At 31.3% G+C, this 23423-nt stretch overlaps 6 protein-coding genes across 7 annotated transcripts; 5 read left to right on the forward strand and 1 right to left on the reverse strand.

Moving 5' to 3' along the window:
* The first annotated feature begins 3237 nt into the window (after positions 1-3237).
* On the forward strand, positions 3238-3845 carry CLE4 (CLAVATA3/ESR-RELATED 4). Its single transcript, NM_179826.2, has one exon. It carries the CDS (start codon positions 3320-3322, stop codon positions 3560-3562), a length of 243 nt encoding a protein of 80 aa, NP_850157.1. The 5' UTR covers positions 3238-3319; the 3' UTR covers positions 3563-3845.
* Positions 3846-6561: 2716 nt separating this feature from the next.
* CLE7 (CLAVATA3/ESR-RELATED 7) lies at positions 6562-7073 on the forward strand. Its single transcript, NM_179827.2, has one exon. It carries the CDS (start codon positions 6657-6659, stop codon positions 6915-6917), a length of 261 nt encoding a protein of 86 aa, NP_850158.1. The 5' UTR covers positions 6562-6656; the 3' UTR covers positions 6918-7073.
* Positions 7074-17292: 10219 nt separating this feature from the next.
* CLE5 (CLAVATA3/ESR-RELATED 5) lies at positions 17293-18131 on the forward strand. Of its 2 annotated transcripts, none has more exons than NM_001336315.1 (1): positions 17293-18059. In NM_001336315.1, exon 1 carries the CDS (start codon positions 17422-17424, stop codon positions 17764-17766), a length of 345 nt encoding a protein of 114 aa, NP_001325401.1. In that variant the 5' UTR covers positions 17293-17421; the 3' UTR covers positions 17767-18059. The 2 variants fall into 2 exon arrangements, with proteins under 2 accessions (NP_001325401.1, NP_850159.2); NM_179828.3 differs by having other exon boundaries at positions 17434-18131.
* Positions 18132-19368: 1237 nt separating this feature from the next.
* CLE6 (CLAVATA3/ESR-RELATED 6) lies at positions 19369-20076 on the forward strand. The gene has a single exon (NM_128664.2). The coding sequence runs from the start codon at positions 19480-19482 to the stop codon at positions 19723-19725; it is 246 nt and encodes an 81-aa protein (NP_565713.1). The 5' UTR covers positions 19369-19479; the 3' UTR covers positions 19726-20076.
* A 1231-nt stretch (positions 20077-21307) lies between these two features.
* AT2G31090 (uncharacterized protein) lies at positions 21308-22285 on the forward strand. The gene is made up of 2 exons (NM_128665.2): positions 21308-21602; positions 21689-22285. The coding sequence occupies exons 1-2, from the start codon at positions 21499-21501 to the stop codon at positions 21810-21812; spliced, it is 228 nt and encodes a 75-aa protein (NP_565714.1). The 5' UTR covers positions 21308-21498; the 3' UTR covers positions 21813-22285.
* AT2G31100 (alpha/beta-Hydrolases superfamily protein) lies at positions 21955-23393 on the reverse strand. The gene is given in 3 exon segments (NM_128666.5): positions 21955-22605; positions 22688-23045; positions 23156-23393. Coding segments are annotated over 3 exon segments (1245 nt in total). The 5' UTR covers positions 23392-23393.
* Positions 23394-23423: the final 30 nt, after the last annotated feature.

A 23423-nucleotide genomic window follows, 5' to 3' on the forward strand; every position in this document is an offset into this window, starting at 1 on the left:
TAATAAATCGCCAATCGACATCAAATCCTAAAGTGCCCCCTTAAGAAGTGGAGTAGAGTCAATGATAATAAAAAATTATTATTATAGTGTTTAATATGGTAATCCATCGACCATTTATAGACAAAGGCCCCTACATATTTTTGGATAAATGCCGAAAGCTTATATATTTTATGACATGTTGACAAAAAAAAAAATACACTCATCAATTTACTTTATTCACTAGTATAAGATTTTTTTATTTGATTGCGCCACATTTTGACCTTTAATTTTATATCATTATTTAGTTTTTTACTTTTCTCAATATTCCGAAGATAAAATTCAGATTTTCAATAAAACTTCCTTGATAGTAAAGTTTTTGTTTGATGAAAGCCATTGGATTTACATCTATATTTTTATAATAATCCAATAGATTTATAATTTATGTGCAACTAAAACACAAATTACCTTTGAACAACCATTTTTTCTTTTTCTTTTTCATTTGCGAACAATTTAGTAATCTAGATCTGGCATCGATCAGTATGTTCCACTCGAAACAGAACGGTAGTTCGATAAAATTGTGCTACTCAGTGAGGGATATCAGGATTAAGATAAAAGTTAGGAGAGATGACGGAAACATATATACCTCATTCGATGATGTTCTTAGAAATGTTCTTAACATTTATGAGATGTCATGATTGGTTCTCTAAAACAGCTTACATAACATTTATGAATAGTTGCGGTTACATACATTTGACACTAAACAGTATTTTCATCCTGCTTTTTATGAAAGCACCTTTTTTATTTTCTTTTAAACAGCATTTTAAATCAAAAGTTTATTCTTTCTAATATTTGCGGTCACACTAGCTAATTTACTCCTTTAACGTTTACTTAAGAAAATTAACATAAACAACAACAAAATACCATTAGATAGATTTAGCGGATATGATATATACATACTTAACGAACATGTTGGTAAGTTTCAAGAGTAATTCTATCATTTTTTTAAAAAGGGTTTAGTAATTATATAATTTGAGAATGAGTAACCCAAAACCCACGAAGCCTGTCACATCTACTCCTGATGATAGAGAATAAAATCTAAAGTAGGTTCCTAAAAAGCTTTGTAGATTATATAACTTGAATTTTCTGTGATTCTACGTTGGATTTTATCTAAAAAAACAAAAACAGTTTTGATTGGTAAAACTCTTACCGTTACACTAAGAAGTGTACTATTCATTTTTTTTTTCTTTCTTTCTTTGATAAGCTGTTCGTTTTGTTACCAATAACAAAACTAGTAAAATATAGTGGTACTAAAATCTATATCACTATTTTGCACCGTTGTTTTTTATAACTCTCTAAACTTTATTTCCTATTAGCTCTAATTAGTAACTATGTACTGTTTTGGTACATGATAAACTGCTATGATACAAAGTTTACTATTTTAGACTTTTTTGTTATCATCAATCATAAAAACATATTTTCATTATTGTTTTTACTATTAACTTTTACTGTTTTTACCGCTTCTAAGTATTTTGATATAGTTGATCACTTTCTCATTTTATGAAAAACTTTTTACTGCTTTATATCACCATTCAAATATAATTCACATATTACGTTTACTGCATTTTTTTATACAATCGCTAGAAACTCTTTATTTTTGGTCACCAATCAAACCACATTACATATATTATATTACTAGCTCTATGATAAGTGATGGATCAACGTAAATTATTTTATGAAACGTCACTAGCTCTATCAATAAAACAACATAGCTTTTTCTTTTAATTTCCCTCTTCTCTACTTGCTTTCATAGCTTTTTGTTTCATACTTCAAGATGGAAGTGGACGCGGCAACCACTTCATCATACACAGATTTTTGTAATAGATATAGTTCAATGCATTACATACTGTATATCGTTTAAGGTTATTAGTTCATCCTTTGGGTGATTTGGTCTGACTAGAAATCCGAACTAAAACCTAGCTTTTCCAGCCGTAACTGATTTATGTCATCCGGCCTCAAGCTGATCGAAAATAAGCTAGTATGATAAAGAAAAGTTGGTCCAGCAAGTTTTGAAATGCTCCGACATCGATCTGGGTGGACAAATGGTTTAATTTATTTTGCAAAGAGCCAAAGACCAAGCAATACAACCAGCCGGAAACAATACAGACGGTCAAGCCTTCACTTTATAGATGAGTAGGCGACAATGTACCTAGTGCATGGAAGTCGAACCAAAAGAATATCGAATTTACGCGTTTCCCTAGATCCAACTACTACCATATCGCATCCGCTCCAACCGAATTTATGTGTTTATTACTACATAATCCATAAAAGGTTTTTGTATTGTAATATTCACCATGGCTTAAACTGAGTTTTTATACATTTTACAAGAAAAACTTAACAAATAAAAAAACATTGTTCTCAAAATCGTAAAATTTCAGGGGCTGGTGTTAGTTGAGGTGTTATTTGGTCATAAACCAAAATTTTGTCAAACACGTTTCGACTCATTCCCAGCTCCCTAACACCTAATATAGTTCCAATCTTGAAAATGATAGGTGAACGTGCAATTTATCACGTAAACCGTTCTCAAATATTTACTTAAAACATGAGCACACAAAAAACGTTAAGAATATGTCAATGCTTTTGCTTGGCATGACCATTTTGTTGGGATGTGTTAACACAAGAGGTTTCATGAATTATTATTTGTTTGGAATGAAGAAATATGATACATAAAGTATATATGTGTGCATAGCTTCAAATCGTTTTTACTTCAAAGATGGTTTGATTCTTCACCTTTGGAAGACACCCTGTATTAACCATCGGCCAGGACTATGTTAACAAGTCGCAAACTACATATCTTCTCGCTTTAATTAAATTGAAAACTTATTACATCTTTCTCTTATGTAGATAATTAAGTAAAATAATTAGAGAGAGAGGTTTTACTTTTATAAATGAGAAAAGGACCTTTCGTAGCAACGGCCTTTCAAGAGTTCGTAGGGAAAAGGGAAATGGCATCTTGGGGATCGACTTGTAGGCAATACATGACAAGCCAAACTAGATATCTGACTAGATTTCAACTTAGTGCACACATGAGTATGCAACTCAAACTTAAAAAACAAACTTTAATTTGATCACAAATCTTGATAACCACTGCCGCTAATATAGTTTACTTAAGTTTTTAAAAATACACATTTAGATTAGTTAGACAGGTCAACATTCATTAAGCATTGGCTTAACTATATAAACCTATACTTGGAAGCATGTAAGATATCACATTTAATTCTGAACCTCCAAAGACTAGCTTGAAGAGGGATTAGTAGGCAATATTAATAACAATTAACTGAATATGGCAAGTTTCAAGTTATGGGTTTGCCTTATATTGCTTCTACTCGAGTTCTCGGTGCATCAATGCCGACCACTGGTTGCGGAAGAGAGCCCTTCAGATTCAGGTAACATAAGAAAGATTATGAGGGAACTTCTCAAAAGATCAGAAGAGCTGAAGGTAAGATCGAAAGACGGCCAAACGGTTCTAGGCACCCTTGATTCAAAGCGGCTCAGCCCTGGTGGGCCGGACCCTAGACATCACTAAAATGATGAGTAGTTTTATAACCTTTTGGTGAGGTATTCAAACTTGTAATATCAGCTGAGGGCATTGCATAAGCGTTATTGGTGTAACTCTAAGGCTACCATCTTGTTAACATTGAGGTGAAATTAAATCTTGAAGTATGTTCATCTAAGGTGAAGCGTACTAGATAATGTGCTTGTTTGTATTAAGTTTTCTTTTGTGCTTCCCAAAATTATGAGGAATTGTCATTTATCTTCTTTTTTAATATTAATTGTACCGGATGGGTACGGTTACATTACCACCATAAGTCCACTCCAGTCTCCAGGGTTATAACTTATATCAATAATTTCAGAAACTAATTTCGTTAAACTTATCCACAATTCAAATAAGAAAATAAATAACATTTAAAACAATTAGGAATAAATAGAACTTTTCTTACAGTACTAGTTATAAGCTGATCATGATCAAATTAATTAAGAGTTTGTACCGCATCACACTAAATTAAGATTGATTTCCACTAAATGTATTTTATACTATTTCAATTGGTGTTATTTTTTGTTTGACAGTAAATTATGAGCTTTATGTGAGTAACTTTTAAATTGAATTTTTCCAAAAACATTTCATCAAATGCTACACTTCTAATGTATTTTCTGCCGTTCTAGTTGAAAAATTTCTAATATATTTTAAACGCGAGACTTTGATCATTTGTTTTTGATTAAAAAAGGCTTTGATCATCAGTAACGAGATAAAGTAAAACTAAAGGAAGACGATGTTAAATAATTAATAGTAGAAGTACGTACTCATAGAATATATAAGGGAATACAAAAATCAACCTACTCGAATAATCCCACTAAAATCTTTGCATAGATGATGTATACCACGACAAAAATCGTAATCAGTCTAAAGTACACATGCACGCATGCATTAGACAACGAAATGTTTTTTTTTTTTTTTTCTAGTCAAATATATTTTTTCTTCAAAAATATTATCAAGACATACACCAAATATATATATATATATATATATATATTGTATGTTTTGTGGATATGTAGTATGTAATATTAGAATGATAGAATCGGATAAGATTTAACAAGCTAGGGTGACTAACACATGTAAACCTAATTAACACGTAACGTATATAAGTGTCATACTACCATTCGAATTCAAACATGGATATTATATATGCTCAATAATACAAGTCAGGACTGCAATATGCATATATACTCGATGAAAAATTATTAATTATGTAATGTTAAATGGTTTCGAATTCATAATTAGTGTTAACGGTTTAGTCAGTAGTTCAGGGCTTTTTTTATATTTCAGAACCACAAAAATAAAATTTTATCTCTAATGGTTTCTAAATATACATAGATGTGATGGATCAAGGTTCAATCCAGATTCTAGTTTGGATATTATTATCATTATGTTTTTAGGTTAATGCATGAGTACGGTAATAGTATCGAAAACAAAAATTAGTTTAATATGAATAATATATAGTATGGTTTAGCTTCACATTCGGATTTAGGATTTAATCGGATATGCATCATTAATTTCTCAAAGAAATATAATTTAGGTCTTAAACGAATTTTTGTGGTTCGGTCGAAAACCATATTTTGATATTTGATATAGGAAAAATGAATCATTGAAAACAATTTTAAGATATGCTTTGGTTTTCTGATCGATTGCTTTAGTTCGTTTTTTTATATTGTTTTCGTATTAGGTCATCTCTTTTAACTTGGCCGAATCGACAATATAACACAATTGGTTTAGAGAAAAGCACATAACCTTTGCTGCTTTGTAATGCCGACCAACTCGAATAGCATTTGCATTCTCGTGTTTGATTAATTAACAGATAAAGTGAGTAATGCTTTTTAGTTAAAGGTAAATGGTATTGTAAAAATTAACTTAACAAAAGAACGGGTAACGTTTTTTTTCTTATCAAGAAAACTGCAGTTTGAACTTTAACAGAGATTCTACAAGAGTAATATAATATGAGTAAATGGTACGAACTATTGAAGAATTATGCTTAGGTTGGAAAAAAGAAAAACCTTTTTTCATATATTGATAACATTGCAACCCTGCTTAATTCCAAAGTTATGCTTCCACCTTGAATCTTAACTTTGGAATCTCTAAGGCCTAACTAACCTGGATAAAACCTTTACTTTTACTCACGGGATAGATATATCATCTGCAATTTTCAGTACTTCTAAAAGTAAAAAAGAGTTTATACAACTATACAAGCCTTACTAGCAAATAAAAGTTTGAACTCTTTTCTTAAAACATCGTTTGCAATACCTCTAAAGGTTTAGAAGTATGTAGACACATTTTACAATTGCACTAAGCTTAATGTTTACTACAAAAACTTGAAACATTTTGCCAATTCTTAGGGTTAGCTAGAATCACCATTATACAAAACTTTATTTCAAGAAGACAAAACCATTTTACGATAGAATGCTTCTAAATTTTAAGAGGTAGAAAGTTAAAGAATCAGTTCTAAATTTTTTTAAAAAATATGTGAAACAGAGAGTTAATAGGGGCGTGTGGTGAACAAGTGAGGAGGTTATTATAATATAAGTTATAAACACCAGTTCCTTTTTTTTTAACTGGCTAGCCTTTTTATTTATTTTTAATACGAGTATTAATTTTAAGATTTTTCATTCTTAATCGGGTTTGACAAAGAATAAATTTCTCGAATTCAAAGATGAGAAGTATTAAGAGTGTGAGTGAACTCGGTACCGGAAGATACGACTATAAAAGGAAATTTAAGTGATTCTATATATAGAAAAAATAAGAAGATAAGATATAATGAATAGAGTGACTAATAAATTAAGGTACGTCGTCCGAATTAGACTATAGATATATAGACATCATACATAATATATGCAAGTATGCAACTCCACTGAGCTACATATCTTATGCATATAATTCGTTTGGTATCTTAACTAATTAGTGGCCACTATGCATAGTGTTATATCTACATTATCATTTCCATTTTTTTAACTATAAATAGATTCACTTAAGCTTCTTCTGTAATCATCTCTTCCACAGTCGAGCTTGGTCACTCCACCATCCCAACTACTAATCTTTTCTTAATTTCATTGTTTCCACATCACTCAATATGGCTTCTAAAGCGTTATTGTTATTTGTTATGCTCACCTTTCTATTGGTAATTGAAATGGAAGGGAGGATACTTCGGGTGAATTCAAAGACTAAAGATGGTGAGAGCAACGATCTTTTGAAACGGTTAGGTTACAATGTTTCTGAACTAAAGCGTATTGGCCGAGAGCTTTCCGTCCAAAACGAAGTAGATAGGTTTTCTCCAGGAGGGCCTGACCCTCAACATCACTCTTATCCTCTGTCTTCAAAACCTAGAATTTGACTAGAGTTTGTGTTGCTCCCTTGCCAAGTATTATTATTTCATGTTAAATATTGTAGACTTCTGAAGTCAATGTGATGTTTGAAAAATCGTATAAGCTGTAAGATTGAGGTTCTCCTGAAGTGTACTTGTAATTAAATTCAATGACTTGAGCCAATATTTTGTTTTCTTCATCAAGCGAATGACCACCTCCGATAAACGCATGCATGATATTATATTTTATAAGGATTTTGGTTAAAAAAAAATATATATTCTCAGCTCTTACAGCTATCATATTACTAAAACAATAGTTTTACACACGGAAGTAATACAAAATTATATGAAATAAAATTAGATCATACAATGATTTAAAAAGTGTTTAATTACCACCAATAAACCATTTTTTATCCTCAAAGCCTAACAATGACATTGCGTCCAACATCATCAAGTTATCCTACTTTGAACATACCTGACTACATTTAATTTCCACACTCGCCCTTCTGATATTTTTAGTTGGTATCTCTAACGCCAATAAAAGCCTAATTAAAATACATCATCCACTAGATTTACTTGACCTATAATTTCACGCAACATGTTTTCTTCATAGTTATTATGTTTTATGGTGCTGAAAGAGTTTACCCACGAACTGAGTATCTAAGAGTTGATTAACATACGAGATAAATATCTTTGAGGAGTCTACAATCTCATCGCACCATTTCGGCGAATGCAGAGGGAGTCAGTGCAGTAACACATTCATAAATGTTTTTTTGTCTTTTCATAGTTCCAACAATCAAATGAGTTACATGGTGTGTCTTGCGAAGAAAAAATGAATCTTGGTGAAATAACAATTAAGGAAAGACTTGTAGAGAACGTGTATAATTATGATGAACAATACAATTGGTTGGCAAATTTTACCAACTCCTACAAAAAGGAGTTTTCTTTTATGCTAAGAATGTAAATATTCATTAAAAATGAAAATGTTTAGGTTTTACATAATGTATCACCTATGAAATTGGTCTCACACAAAATAGTGAAAACACTAGGAAATTCAACGAATAGTGAAAACACTAGGTTTACAACGAATTGATCAATTCTCTCGTGGCACATAAGTATATCTAACGGCTTCACCCTGAATCACTGATTCACTGGACAACACATTTTCTAATATACGTATTAATCAGCAATCTTATGCACATCATTTCACTTAACAAATCTAATTTCATACTCACTTCGTGAGCTTTCCAAACGTAGCTTAGGGAAAGAAACGACCTCGTCATGTCATGGTTTTTCGAACTACAGAAAGTCATTCATAATTACATCTCATCACCTCAGCAATTCTTGGTTCGTTTCAAGAGTTTTAAATGAGATTTTAAAAAACAATTCAAACGAGAAAATATAAAAACAAGTAAAAGTCCCAATTCTTTTTTATTGTCTACAACTTCTAATTAGTTAATCAATGAATTTAACTTTTTCAAAAAATAAAGATCGAACCAATTCACTACACAACAAGAAAAAGGTTGCATCATCGAGTGTTTTATTTCTAAAGTAATACCAGCTCTAAATTAGATTACCTTTTAAGAATCGTTTTTTTTTTGTTTCTTTATTAGTCACATGAAGAAAATAACAATGATAAAGAAAAAGAAAAATGACCTAAGAGAAAGGCAGAAAGCATATATATAAATGGGACGGTGACCTTCGAAAACCTAAATACATGAACCGTGGCGAATTGTTTCGAACTAAAGCGTGATGGTTTCACTATAAAAGAAATCCACTTTTCATGGTTAGCTTTGATGCTCTTTATTTTCAGTTCTATATTCCATCACTTTATAACGTGTCATGAAATATATACTATGTTGTTCTAAAAGCTGTCTTTATTTCACAAATTACTTTATCATAGTCATAGTGTCGTATCCATAATGTATTTTTCTGAAAGATGGTCTTCGGCACCAATATAAAATATTTGGGCTTCTGACGAATAGTGATGTGAAGCAAGAAAAAAGTAAAAATAAAAAATTGATTTATTTAAACAAATGTTTACTAAAAAAATAACTACTTGTACAGTACAAATGATGACGGGTTTGTTGCATCTCGTATACCTTGAGTTTTTCTAGCATTGTACTGATGGCATAACATGTACCGTCTGTGGTGAATATCTTTAATGGGTGTGTAACGTAGAAATCATAAAGAGCATCTCTATTGGAAAGTTTTTCATATGGATATTTTCAAAAAAAAAACAAAAAAAAAATATAAATGAGTGGATATTTTCAAAAGTTAAGAAATCCCACTAAAATTTTAATAGTTTCTCGAATGAGAAATTTTGATAGGGGTTTCTCAAAGTATTCCGAAGAAATACATGATGAATAGTCTATCAGATCTAACTACATGCAACACATACGATTGGTATAAACGAATCCATGAACAATTCCACAACATGCAATTATTCTCGCAACACTTGGATCTCCTATTGACAATTCTTACATGTGACATACCAATTTTATCCTTACACTCGAGACCATCACGAACGGTTTTGCCTATAACATTTTGGAACTTCCGATTAATCTTACACTATTAATCTGCAAAAAAGTGCACCCTAGATCTAGAATAAGAACCTTAAATATTTGAAAATTTTATAAATATAGTCTTTCTTCTCTATGTTTCTGTTTTTAATTCAATAGGTTTTAGCTTTAAGTTATTGTAGAGTTTTGCCCCAAAACAAATAGTTTTTGTAGAGTTTGTCGACTAATGATATATCTATGAAGAATTTGAATTTACATAAGGAAATAGTTATCTAACTAAATATATATCCTACCTATATTTTTCAATAATGCGTCTATGATATATCGAGTTATATATATGAGCGTCGTTTCTTGTCATTAACAACGATATAAAGAAGTGAATCTACACAATGCGATATCAAATTGGTTGTCCCATGGAAGGCTCAAGGGTCGATAGGTATACATAGAATATACATGCATGTGCCAATTAATTGAACAATAACTATTTAATTACAATTGCTTCTTCTTCTTCTTCCTTTTTTCTTTTGTTTCATTACACATATTATTCTTTTCGAGTGTATCACATCTATGCATGATACAATGTACAAATAAAAAAGGTTTATGGTAATAGTGGTCAAAGTGATGACATTCATCGACCACATGGATTCTTTAGAAATTGGTTAGACGTCCACGGTGATCATATCTCTCATTAATTAGCTCTTTCATCCGCAAACACAATGCTCGATAGATTTTGTCTTTTGAAGCGCTATCTCGTCCAGCCACCATCTTTTGTTGTTGGAACCTCATATATTTGGACAAAAAACGAATACCCGAAACCGAACTAAGCATCATTTTGGAGGTCCTCCGATTTGAGCCCATCATAAGCCTTAAGAATGGTAACTTGGCCCATGCACTCAGTATGGTTTTTTTTTGTAACATCGCCCCTGCACATAAATTTTAAAATATTTATGTTCTAAACTCAATTTAAAAAAAAATATATATATTGATGTGGTACATCTTAATCTATACTAGTATTTTTAAAATACATCTTGTATTTGGATAAGACCAAAATATATCTGAAATTGTATCTGATATTTCATATTTAATAAAATATATATTTAGAAGATTTCGTTAAAACATAAATTTATGATTTTCTTATCATCTTTGTTTGAATATTCTTTGAATTGTTTTGAATCATTGATTAAAATAAACCAAATTCGAATGAGGAGAAAACTTAACTTAACAAACATTCAAATTTAAAAGTTTGTATACGAGTTAATTCAGTTTTTTTGAATTGTTTTATTTTTATCAAAAATAGTAAATTTAAAACTTTTAAATATTATAATTCATAGATTTAAAATCAATAAAAATTTATAATATTATGAAAATTTGGACATATTAAAAAAATAATACATAATATATTATATTGTAGGATAGAGTTATATGGAGGGATGAGTTTGAATCAACATTAATAAAATTTAAAATATCAAGATATGTTAAATTCTCATATTATTATTTTTTAAAGCCATCAATATTAGACATTTCGACTCAGAAATGAATTTTTTAAGCCATTTTGAAAATATCGTTTCATTTAAATGACTAGTTCCAACTAATTGCGGCATTAAGGAACGGGCTGGTCGCATCAATATGTGTTGCGCAGTGTCCTATCAAAAGTTCCCACTCGTGATGTTTGTCAACATAAATATCAAAAACTTTCTTCGGGTTACATAGATGTCAGAAAGTTTAGTTGTCGGCTCAAAGTCGTGACAATGAGCAAGAGGAGACCAAAAGTAGCTCCATGACTGTTCAGCTTCAATAATTTCTCCCATAAGAATGTGTTTGCATAGTGGGTTGGTCTGGTCACTTGAGTTTGTAGGGGCCAAAACTAAAGAATGTTTGAGATTTTGACATTTAATCAAAGAGTACTTATCCAGTTGTGAATTACGTTAAAGATTACTTTTAGATGTTGACATCTATTGTAATATCATTTTTTAATCTCTTTTATTCAAATATTCTTTATAATGCTGTCAAACAAAAAAAAAATCTTTATAATTTGTACATGTATGTATATAGATGCCCAACCTCCTGATCAGCTCACTTTGTACTGTATTATTGGATAGGTCATTCAAATAGTGGCCACAAACATAAACCAAAGCAAATAAACATTTGTAGCTTATTTATTTAAAAATCGTAATTGGTTCCTCTTCAACCCAATAAGACCAAATTCCATTAACTAGATTAATGTAACACATACATTAATTACTCAATATTCGTCTACTCAACTCATGTTATACCGAAAGAAAACACAATACACAATTACGTTGTTCCCTACTGATCAGCGTTGGTACAAAACACTCTATTAATGGACGAAAATTGTTACAGTATTCAACGTGGAAAAGAAGATTATATATATATATATATATATAAAAACGTGATCCTAAATCCAACTCTTTAGTCCGCAAGAATAAGTCCAAATAGAAAACTTAAACTGCAAACTACATGCCATAAAACTTTTTTTTTTTTGTGAAACTACATCCCATAAACTTAACCAATAGCTTCGGGATACCTCGACTCGCTAACCAACAAACAAAAATGTAATGTTATTGCATACGATGAATGATCAGATTCATGATCAAGACATAACAACAATTTCAAATAATGATTCCATTATTGCACCACCGATAAAATTCACACTACTCAATCTAAATATATTAAGAATATGCACGACGGTCTTATCACTCGTGCAACCTTATCTAATTGCAATTCAATGTAGCAAATCAACATGTTTAACCATTCTTTAAATCACCGAATAGCTCTAGACTCAATGTATCCGGCAGAGACACATCGCCGGTTTGGGGTCCCATAATGCAGAAAAAAACAAGATTTAAAGATAAAATTTTAAAAAGGACAAAAGAAAACGTGAAATGCGCACGTGGCCACTAGAGTTTGCCGACTGAATCTGTCTTTTGGTTCACATGAATATCACTATCATGGCTTTACGTGGACGAACCCAATAACGACAAACTCCACTTTGATCCATCAATTAAACTGTCTTTAAATTATAAAGTATTTATGTTAGTTGGAGTTCGAGAGAGAGAGCGATGTGAGTATATATGGCGCCGTCATTGCACGATACAACGTATCTTCTCAATTTATTTTGGTATTTATTCTTTCTTTTTAATTTAGTATCCAATATCCGAACTTCACCAAACACCCGGAAAATAAAAATTCGAAGAATTTGTTATTAAAATTTTATTAACAAACAAGAATTTTTTTTATGAAACATTTGCATTTATTTGTTAGATATTGCTATTTTCTATACTTATCTAGATGTATTACGTTCAAAATTTTATTAAGAAAATTAATGTATGATCCCATTTTATTGTATTTTATGATATTAGACATCAAACACCGGACTAATCATAAATCGAAACATAAAGAAACGGATCACAAATACTACAAAATGTTTGATATCCGCTTGACATCCATCTTTATCAAAATAGAGCATATTAATGCACCAAAACCTCTTTGTTTAGAGCCTATATGAATTCAGCATTTTTTTATTACAAAATTATGTACATATACATACATATATATATATATACGTATATGTTCAAATAAATTAGTTCTTTTTAAGTTAAAAGAAATAGCTAATTGAATCATTGGAAACTAATTTTAGGCGCCTTCTTAGGTTTAGGAAGGGATAGATAAGGTTTTTGAAGGGGCATTGTCACTTTCATGCATATGCTTTAGCTTTCTTAGTCACCAAAAAATTATTCTTATCATATTTAACTATACACATATTAATGTAGAAAATAATATAAAGAAACATCTTCAAGAAAATGAAGCATTTTGTCTCATCAGCAAAGATAACTCAAAATTGACTCCTACAAATATCAATTTTTCTTCGAGTAGAATTAGTTCTCACTTTGAATAGCTTAACATTTCGTCCAAGTTTGACAATGATACAACCTCATAATACATATAAATTCATTTTCTCTTGTGTGGCAAGGAGGACCCGACGACGACTAACTGTCACCATGTTATGTAGATAACTGAATTTTAAGAATTGTCCAGGAAAAACATAAAGAAAAACTGCACGTATGTATACAATTATTATTTTGGTTGATGGATATTATTATCTAAGAACCCTTTTATTCTCTACCTCTAATGGCACCTAAGATAATTGTCAAACCGAATCAAAGAGCATCAAATTTACTGACTTGTAATCTAGTCATGCTGCTATATATGTGGCCTTTCTCCATCTTAAACTATATATGTTGTGATTATGGACATAATCCTTCTCGGATTATTCTTTTTTTAAAACATATAATATTAAGATAAATAAATGAAGGCGTAGAACATTGATTATGGGATGTCAAAATATAAACAAGATAATGTTGAAAGGAAGATTTGAACGTATGACATGTAGAACATTACTTTTGTGTCACATTAACCATAAAATAATCCAAACATTACTTTTGTCGCCGACTCGCCGTTGGTTACTTTTTCTTTTTAGTTATCTAATGTATACAACCGAATAAAAGTGAGAATGGATAAACTTTGTTGAACCTATAGAGCATGTGCATATATGTCGGTCCGACATAGTATCCCATGTGGGCAATACTAATAGTTGTCGAGCTTATGACCAATTATTATATACTATAACGTTACTACCTATAACTAACGAACCAAAAAAAAAAACTAACTAACCAAAGAATGTGGTTGTTGAGTGGCAAAATTCGAATGGATATATAATTATTCTTATAGATATAATATATTCTTACAGATCTAAGTTTGGGATCAAATTTTATTATCTTTACTATTCGTTCGTTATTTAGTGGCTACAGTAAGAGTTTTAATCAACAAAAAAACTGATTTTAATAGGTTTTTAAGATAAATTCTCCTATATATAACATAACAATTAGACAAAAAAAGAAGACATGAATAAAGGATATACTAGTTAAATGTGGGATAACACTAAATGATTCAAATTCTTCCTGATATTTTCAAAAACAAACAACTGAAGTTTTCGTCTGTAGATCGATGAACGTTATTTTGATGCGAAGTTGACGTAAATAATTTTCATGAGAACTATTAAACTTATAATGTGGGCATGTTTTCATTTCTTCAAAAATTTCGTTATTATTATGCATGGTCCATTATTTTAAACAATTGGCTCATAATTTCATATATAATTTTGTGGACCAAATATCTGAACATGTGTAGTTAGACTAGATTATTTGTTTCTCGCCGTTGAGATTCGAATTTGTGACTTTCAAAAGCTCTAGAAAAAACTGGAGTGGATTGGGCATATGGTAAGAAAACAAATGAAAATTTTAAGTAAATGGCAGGTGCAGTGGCCAGTTGATAATGTAAAATTAATATTTTATTCTAATTTCATACTTCATTATATTAGGGCAAGTAATATTTTTCATTTACTTATTATTTTTTTGTGGCATTTAGCTAATCAAATAAATAATTAATCTGAAATTTTAAACAATCACATCCATTTAATAATTAAAATATATATACATATATAGATATTTTTATAGTATTTAAATTGCACTACATTTAATTCGCAGTTGAATCGCATATTACTATTGAGAGCCTATGTTTGTATTTTATATCCTATTTGTCCTCATTGCTGTATGACGCAAAGACTCTCTTTAGTAATCCTCTCAATACACCAACGAATTGATGACGCGCTGAACTATTTATCTGTTTGGTCACAATGATAACTTATCTATACACTTACCCATGATATCTCTTTGGCCAAATTCCATTGATATGTAACATCCACAAAGACACCTTATACTAGTCTTTGCGACATAAACAAGGACTAAATGGTTTTTGGATAAATTGTCGGTGACTTTTAGTTATAAGCAGAAGAATGGTTTGACATGTACATTAATTTCGTCAAATTATTTTGCAGTGTCTTGTCAAGTTACATTCCATTTTCACCCTAGCTAAATTTCATTTTATCACTTATATTCCTTTATAACGTGGTCCGACAGAACAACTGCTTCTTCGTCTCCCTTTTTTCACTTTCTAAAAAAGTAAAGTATGTAGTAAATTGAAATTGAGGAACATACCCTATAAAATTAAGAATCAATTATCAAATAAGTTTTAAATGATATTTATAGATTTTGCTATTTTACCTATAATTCTTTAGATTTGCCATTTTTAAAGATATAAAAAATACAATTTACACAATATGCTTGGTTTATTTGGTTTCATTTACTTAGGATTTAGTGTTTGTTATTAAAAATGTATTTTATAAAAAACAATTCACAAATGTATTGATTTTGAATGTCAAAAAATGGCAAATCCAAAAGTTTAAAGAAAGTGGCATTTGCAACAATAATCCCAAAAATTAAAGCTAAGAAATGTTATACTACGGCACACAGGGTTTCTAATTTTTTTCTTATAACACCTTCCCATGTAATAACCTTCTTTATGCACTTCTACACTTAAAGTAGTTTTTCTATATTTTTCTTATCTTTTTACTTGAGATAACTTAGGCTCTTTATTTTTATTTATTTTATGAATGACTATTCGTAGTAGTGTCCGTTAATCGTTAAGTTTGCCGTGTTAGACGGTCCCCTAAAACATAATACGACAGTTACAGTTTAGGATTTTGAAATGAGAGTTTAGATTTATTATTTAAGATAAGATATAGAAAAAATCACAATTTGTCATTAAAAATAAGAGTATAGAAGATAAACAATGTTTCTACAAAAAGAAACACATAAAAGTTTCTAAAAACTTAGTTAAATTAAGAGTAAATTTTAAGACTTAAAAACTTACTAATATTTTTGAAAATTTATTTTTATCATAATACTAGAAAATATTTACATTATTGGAAACAACTATTATTGTGCATGAAAAGGTTATTTAAAAGTTTTTTAATATAATAAGAGCTTTCCAAAGCCAAAAACTTTATTAAGTTTTTCTTATAAAAATATTGTTTGAAAACTTGCGAATTTTTAAAAGCACTGAAAATTTCCGAGAATCTTTTGAAAAAAACTGACAGTTTCAACAGAAAAAATATGATTGACATTATGGACCAAAACATTTTACCGCTAAGGAACAGTTTTACCAATTATAATTCTGAATTGGCAAAAACTTGTCTCAAAAACTAGAATCATATTTTCAAGAAAAATGTGGATGTGTTATTCAGGAAGAAAAAATAAAATAGCGTTACCTAGAAAATTACCTATTACAAACCTGAAAATCATCAGAATGAATATTGTGATAATATATTTTCTAAAATAATTTTTTCTCAAATGTTTACAAATTCTTAGCATGTTTACAGTACACATTATATCAAACTAGTTGTCGATCAGGTACAATTGTTTTCGTCCAAAAATATATGTTTACTGTTGTAAAAAATCACGTAATTGCTTATATAACTTGCACACATAGAAAGATGACTTTTCTGTATAACACTGCTTTAAATGGTACTAAAATAATGGTTATCATACAAGATACTGTTACTTTTGTTATATACAATTGATTCCTAGTACCTTACGATGATAAATTCGACAGTTGTGACCATACCGTTAGGAAAACTCCATAATAAATAACAAAAGCAAAGTAATAAACTAAAATAGAAATATAACCTAGCCTTTGACAAAAAAAAAAAAGAAATATAACCTAGCTTGTAGTAGTCTAGCATAAGAATCTAGATTAGTTGTAATTTTTATAGTATCCTAGTGAACCTTATGTCAAGCACTTCTTTAATTCCTAATCAACTATGCATGTAAAGTCAATTCTTACTGGTCATGAAATATAGATTTCCACCTGATGAGAATTCCGAGCGTTAGATCAATTGAATAACCCATATAACACAACTAGTGCCTTTGTGTTCGTGCATGATCAGTTTTACAATCAAAGAAATATGAATTGGATTTGGTTTTAGTTTGTTGTGGATCCCATCATGTTCTCCCCACTCATGACCCAAACTTCTCGATTCATAACCTATTCAATTTATGTTTGTGTTCCTCATTTTCTATAAATAGAAAACCTCAATGCATACAAAGCCATCATACTCTCTCAATATCATCTCATTTTGCATCTCTCTCTCAACTCCCACCCCTCCAAATTCACCTTTAATTTCTTCCTCTATTATGGCGACTTTGATCCTCAAGCAAACTCTAATCATACTCCTAATCATATTTTCATTACAAACCTTAAGTTCTCAAGCTCGAATCCTCCGTTCATATCGTGCCGTGTCCATGGGCAATATGGATAGTCAGGTTCTCCTACATGAACTCGGGTTTGATCTCTCTAAGTTCAAAGGTCATAACGAGAGGCGATTTTTAGTGAGTTCCGACAGGGTTTCACCCGGAGGTCCCGATCCACAACACCATTGAATGATCGATACCTAAATAAATACTTTACCGAAGATCCAAGCACAAATAATGTGACTGATTCATCATCCATCTATGCAAGTCATCATATGATTATCGCTCTTTCTATGTTTTTCTTTCCTCTCTTTGTTTTTCATAAAACCTTACGTACAACTTTGTTGTATCAAGGTTTTGGTATCCTTGTACCACACATTACCTTAATACACCAAGCTTTTTCTCTGTGTGTTTTCTTGTGTCTCTAATGAGTTTCCTTTTATGTAACAGCCATTGGCTAATAATTAATGTTCCCCGGTTTTAATCGTTTGAGTTTTACCTTTTCATTCGAAAGGTAGAGGAATATAATGATTGGACGTCTTAGCACTTCAAAATGCAAAAAAATAATCTTTGTGATTAGATAGATATTACTATGCGAGGTTTTAGAGGGTTAATTCGAAATTTAGAAAGATACACAAATTTGATAAACCTGATCTAGATGTTATTAAAATGTTTTGAATTATATCAATTCTGCAGTTTCAACTTAGATAATTTTACCCCAAAAAACGTAGATAATGAATGATTAGTAAGAGACAGTAATAAATTGTTTTCGACATTAGAAAATGCATTTTGTTCATCAAATATATATATATTTTTTTAAAGGGTTCAGTTGTAAAACAAACACTTGTGAATTTAAGTTGATCGGCTATCCTCAGAAGTTTTTTTTAATCAAATGTATATGAAGGTAATAATATGCATCTATCTACATATTTCAAAATAATATGTTTTCTTATAGAAGTAACTTATTTGCATATAACCTACACACCTACAAAGATGACTCCATTGCTAGATACATATGCCTTACGATAAATTCTGTTAAAATAATGTCTATAATACAAAATTGCCTTTTTTCTTTGCAAACTATATATATCCATGTTTTATTTTATTTATAAGTGTCCTAAAACTTTAATTTGATTTAAAATTAGGTATTGATAACTAAAACTTTAATTTTATTTAAAATTAGGTATTGATAAAACTTTTTGATATATTTGTTATGAAACAAAAAAACAATTAAGACATTATTATCAAAAGAGAGCTAGTACAATTGATTCATAGTATCTGTAATAATAAATTTGACATTTGTAAAAACCGCAAAAGAAATCCATGAGAAACAACATAAGCAAATTAATGAATTAGAATATAAATATCTATAAGACTATAACCTAGTAGTAGTGGCATAAGAATCTAGGTTAGTTGTAATTTTAATATTATCCTAGTGATCCTTATGACTAATTCTTAATTAAATATGGATATAAAGTTACTTACTACTGGTCCCTGAAATATAGATTTCCACCTGAGAATTTCGATCGTTAAGGGTCAACTAAATTTTGACCAAAAAAATAAGAAGGTCAATTAAAATAACCCATATCGTGAAAAATAGTGTCTTTGTGTATGCATGCATATATGATGAGTTTCTCTTTTCAACTCATGCATGAGTTTTATAATCCAAAATATGCGTAGGATTCGGCTTTCATTAATTTCTGTTGTGGATCCCATCATGTTCTCTCCACTGGCCCAAACTATATCCTTAACCTGTTCCCGTTTTATGTTTGTGTCTTTAATTATCTATAAATAGAAAATCTCAACACATACAAGTCATCATACTCTCTCAACTTCATCTCTCTCTCTCTCTCAATCTCTTAAGATCCCACAAGTCACTTTTCTTCTTCTTAATCACCTTTAATGGCGAATTTGATCCTTAAGCAATCTCTAATCATACTCCTAATCATATATTCAACACCAATCTTGAGTTCTCAAGCTCGAATCCTCCGTACATATCGCCCCACAACCATGGGCGATATGGATAGTCAGGTTCTCCTACGTGAACTCGGGATTGATCTCTCTAAGTTCAAAGGTCAAGACGAGAGACGGTTTTTAGTGGATTCCGAAAGGGTTTCTCCGGGGGGTCCTGATCCACAACACCATTGACTGATCTTTACCGATATATATATACTTTACCGAAGATCGAAGCACACATATAACTGTGACTGATCCATGCAAGTCAATTTAAATATCGTCATTTACATGCTTTTCTTTTCTTTTTCATAAATCTTCCCTACACTTTTGTTGTATCAAGATTTTGGTATTCTTGTACCTTCCTTATCTTTAAACATCAAGGTTTTACTCTCTATGTTTTCTTGTGTCTCCAATGAGTTACCTTTTTTGTAACAGCGATTGGCTATTTCCCCTGTCTTTATCGTTTAAGTTTTACCTTTTCATTTGTAGGGAAACCAACAAGATAGACCCTAGAGGGTTTTTAAAAGAATGATTGAAATCTGCACTTCAAAATACATATATGACTCAACGATTATTAAAAAAAAAAAATTGCATGCTTTTCAGCTGATATTATATATAAATTGGTTGGACTATATATGAAATTTTAAAAACAGTTTGATGCACTCTTTCAAAAATAAAGTTTTGCCGACATCAACTACATGTTGGAAATTTTGAGAGGTTAAAATTATAAACTATAAACTCGACAAATTAACATTATTCTCCACAAAAAGATTATTCTCTACAATTCTTCTCTACACGCGCAGATATAGATTCATTGATATTATAGTTTCTCTTGACTTCATTTGAATCATTGAATGTTGCACTTTATTATCAAGCAATAATATTCTATAGCCTTGACATTCTCATTTTGGTCTTGGAACGTTCTGCCACCAGTTGAAAAGATTAGTGTTTGGTGACATATGACGACAAGATTGGTAAGTATATAAACCTTTTGTTGAAAAATGAATTAAAAAATCTGCCAATTGACTTGTTTCACCAAATTGATTTTGGGCTTAGTACTCTTCTTTTCATGGCAACAGGATAAACACTATTTTTTGTGTTTGCAATGTTTTAAGACCTTTGACCCAAACCAACCAATTGGATCGATAAAATTGGGACCTAGTTACTATTCTGATATGGATATATTGCTAAAACATACAATATCGAATCTCGCGGTGAGTTGTCATGAATTACATGTTATCTGGTCGGATAATGATAAAAAAAAAATGTTTTTCCAAAATATATTAATTTAATTAGAGCTTTTAATGTTAAACATTTACTATATAGTTTTGCTTCACTTTGCAGAATTAAAAAAGAAAGAAAAAAAATTGGAAAACTTTTTAATATTATTTGTAGAATTAGGAAAATTTTTTTAACTGTGTCACATCCAGAAAATGGGCCTAACAACCCTTTGAAATAAATTAGAAGACAGGGGCTATATAATATGGGCCTCGTTCACTTTTCTTCCACGCCAACATTCATCCCACAACAACAAAACAATCGTCACTTTTATAATTCATTCCAAAAGAATTTTAATATATATTCACACAAACATATAACATCTAAATAAATAAATCGAATCTCTTTCTTTTTTAACTCATATAAAAATCGATCTTTATTTTACGTGAAGAAATTATTCTCTGATTTTATATGATAAAAATAGAAAAATTAGATTCAATATCTACATTACTTATTCTGGAATGGTCATAGTCTTAAGTCTTAAATGCATGTAAATAAATATATGAATAGCGATTGTCTACCAAAAAAAAAAGAAAAAAAAGTAAAACGATACGGCAGATGCACCTAACAACAACGCGTCTCTCTCTTTCTCTCTTCTACTTAAGAAAATTCAGAAAAGACAACTCACAAGTCAAAAGTCACCGAGTCACATCTCCTAACTGAAAAAAACTCGCCGCCGGAGCCACCATGTGCGACGGAGATTGCCGTCCTCTCGGTTTCCTCTTAGGTCTTCCTTTCGCCTTCCTTTCTCTCCTTCTCTCCATCATCGGTGTCATTATCTGGATCGTCGGGTCAGTTTATCTCATCTCTGATTTTTTTGATTTTGAATTTGGAATCATCAATTTAGCTTCTGGTTGAAATTTGTTTTGTTTGGCAGATTGTTGTTATCATGCATATGTCCATGTTGCTTGTGTGTGACTGTACTAGTGGAGATCGCAATTGGTTTGATTAAAGCCCCAATTCATGTTATGGAGTGGTTCATGTCCAAGATCCCTTGTTGAGATCTTCTCCTTCTTCTTCTAGATTTGTTCTTCCATGTACATAACTTGTATTGGATTTGCTTTTTATGTTCTGATTTGTGTGCAATTCTTCTTCTTTTACTGCTTCAAAAGAGTTTAAGAACATGTAGTGTAGCTATTATATTCATGGGAATTTGCAATTGTTTTCTTCTTTTTCGTCTTCTTCTTCTTGTTTCTTCTTTGACCTGTCACCATTTAGTTTCCATGTCCCATCATCACTTTGAACCATTCCTTTGTTCTCAAGAACCCACCAATGTCCTGGTACTAAGTACTTATCTTCAAGAGCATCTAAACCTTTGTTTACCAGTGCTATATCTCGGTTAATCTCTAGTTTGAATTCTCCTTGGTTGTGTTGTGTCCCTGCCACGCCGTGTAAGTAAGCCTCCAGGTTATGGAAATGTCCCAGGTTTAGAGATCGTTTTAGGTACTCTGATTTTAATGTGTTGATTTGAAGCTCCTCGCCTATATCTGTGAACCTGAATACGGGGTAACGGGGAATGAGGTCCGGGACGTTTGTTACTCTTAGGATGTGGAGGTGTTCGAGAGACTCTACGAGTCTTTTGAAGCTTCGGTCACCGATTTGGGGACTCCCGAAAGCAAATACTGTGACACATAGGCTGTGTTGTAGACTTGGTGTGATCTTAGGCCATTCGTTATGGAGAAAGTCTGCGGCGGATAGAATCGACATAACTGCGCCCAAGCTATGGCCTGTTAAGGTGATGGTAACGTCTTCGTTTTTGTACAATTCTAGTAACCTTTTGAGCTCTTCTTGAACCTGCAAACCAAACGTGATCGTGGATCAGTGGATGTCGATTCAGATGTGAAGTTTGTAAGGGAACAGGTTTTTTTGTATAGACCTGTTCTTGTGCACTGGTCTTGTCAAAACGTGATCGTGGATCAGTGGATGTATAAAGGGATAGCCAACCATTTGCTACGCGAGGCTCGTCATTCGGGTTAGCTCCAGGGAAAACCATAACAGCTGATTCAAGTGGGAAATCGAAATCGTTAGCCCACTCGTACAGCTGAATGGTCCCTCGCCATGCAACAACAATGCCCCTCCTCCCTAACAACTTCTTGCCTTCGTCTGTAGCCACCGCAATGTAACCCAACTAGTTAGACTCTTTGTTCCATGCTTCCCTTGACAATGATTTGATTATGAAACATTCTGGTAACCTTATAGACGAAGTTCCATATATGTACTTGGTCACCTCGTACCTGGATGACAACATTTTTTCACACGTTTCATATATGAGTAGGCATGAAAACTAAACAAAAATTTCTAGAACCGAAACGATATGGATGATACTAGTGGATACGTTTGTTACCTGAAAGGGTTGGCTTTGAGGTAACCGGTTCGAGCAAAGAGCTCTTCTTTGGTGTAGCAGCTATCTCCTACATATTTAGACCGGCGGTCACTATTAAAGGCAAGGTACCCTACCTCAGCCATATCACCATAGTGTAGGATATAACGGCGTAGATCCAAGTCAAGAGGATCAAGCAGGTCTTTCCACTTGCTACTACCGCTCAATTCTTTCCATCTCGTGGCGATGTCTCCTACCATTTTCGCTTCTCTTCTGTCCAATCCTCCTCCTC

This window comes from Arabidopsis thaliana, chromosome 2 (genome assembly GCF_000001735.4).
Source record: "Arabidopsis thaliana chromosome 2, partial sequence".
NCBI classification, from domain to species: domain Eukaryota; kingdom Viridiplantae; phylum Streptophyta; class Magnoliopsida; order Brassicales; family Brassicaceae; genus Arabidopsis; species Arabidopsis thaliana.

Coding starts and splice junctions, on each gene's coding strand:
- CLE7 (NM_179827.2), top strand. CDS start 6,657: ATGGCTTCTAAAGCGTTATTGTTATTTGTTATGCTCACCTTTCTATTG.
- AT2G31090 (NM_128665.2), top strand. CDS start 21,499: ATGTGCGACGGAGATTGCCGTCCTCTCGGTTTCCTCTTAGGTCTTCCT. Junction 21,603..21,688: donor GTCATTATCTGGATCGTCGG/GTCAGTTTATCT, acceptor TTTGTTTGGCAG/ATTGTTGTTATCATGCATAT.
- CLE4 (NM_179826.2), top strand. CDS start 3,320: ATGGCAAGTTTCAAGTTATGGGTTTGCCTTATATTGCTTCTACTCGAG.
- CLE6 (NM_128664.2), top strand. CDS start 19,480: ATGGCGAATTTGATCCTTAAGCAATCTCTAATCATACTCCTAATCATA.
- CLE5 (NM_001336315.1), top strand. CDS start 17,422: ATGCATACAAAGCCATCATACTCTCTCAATATCATCTCATTTTGCATC.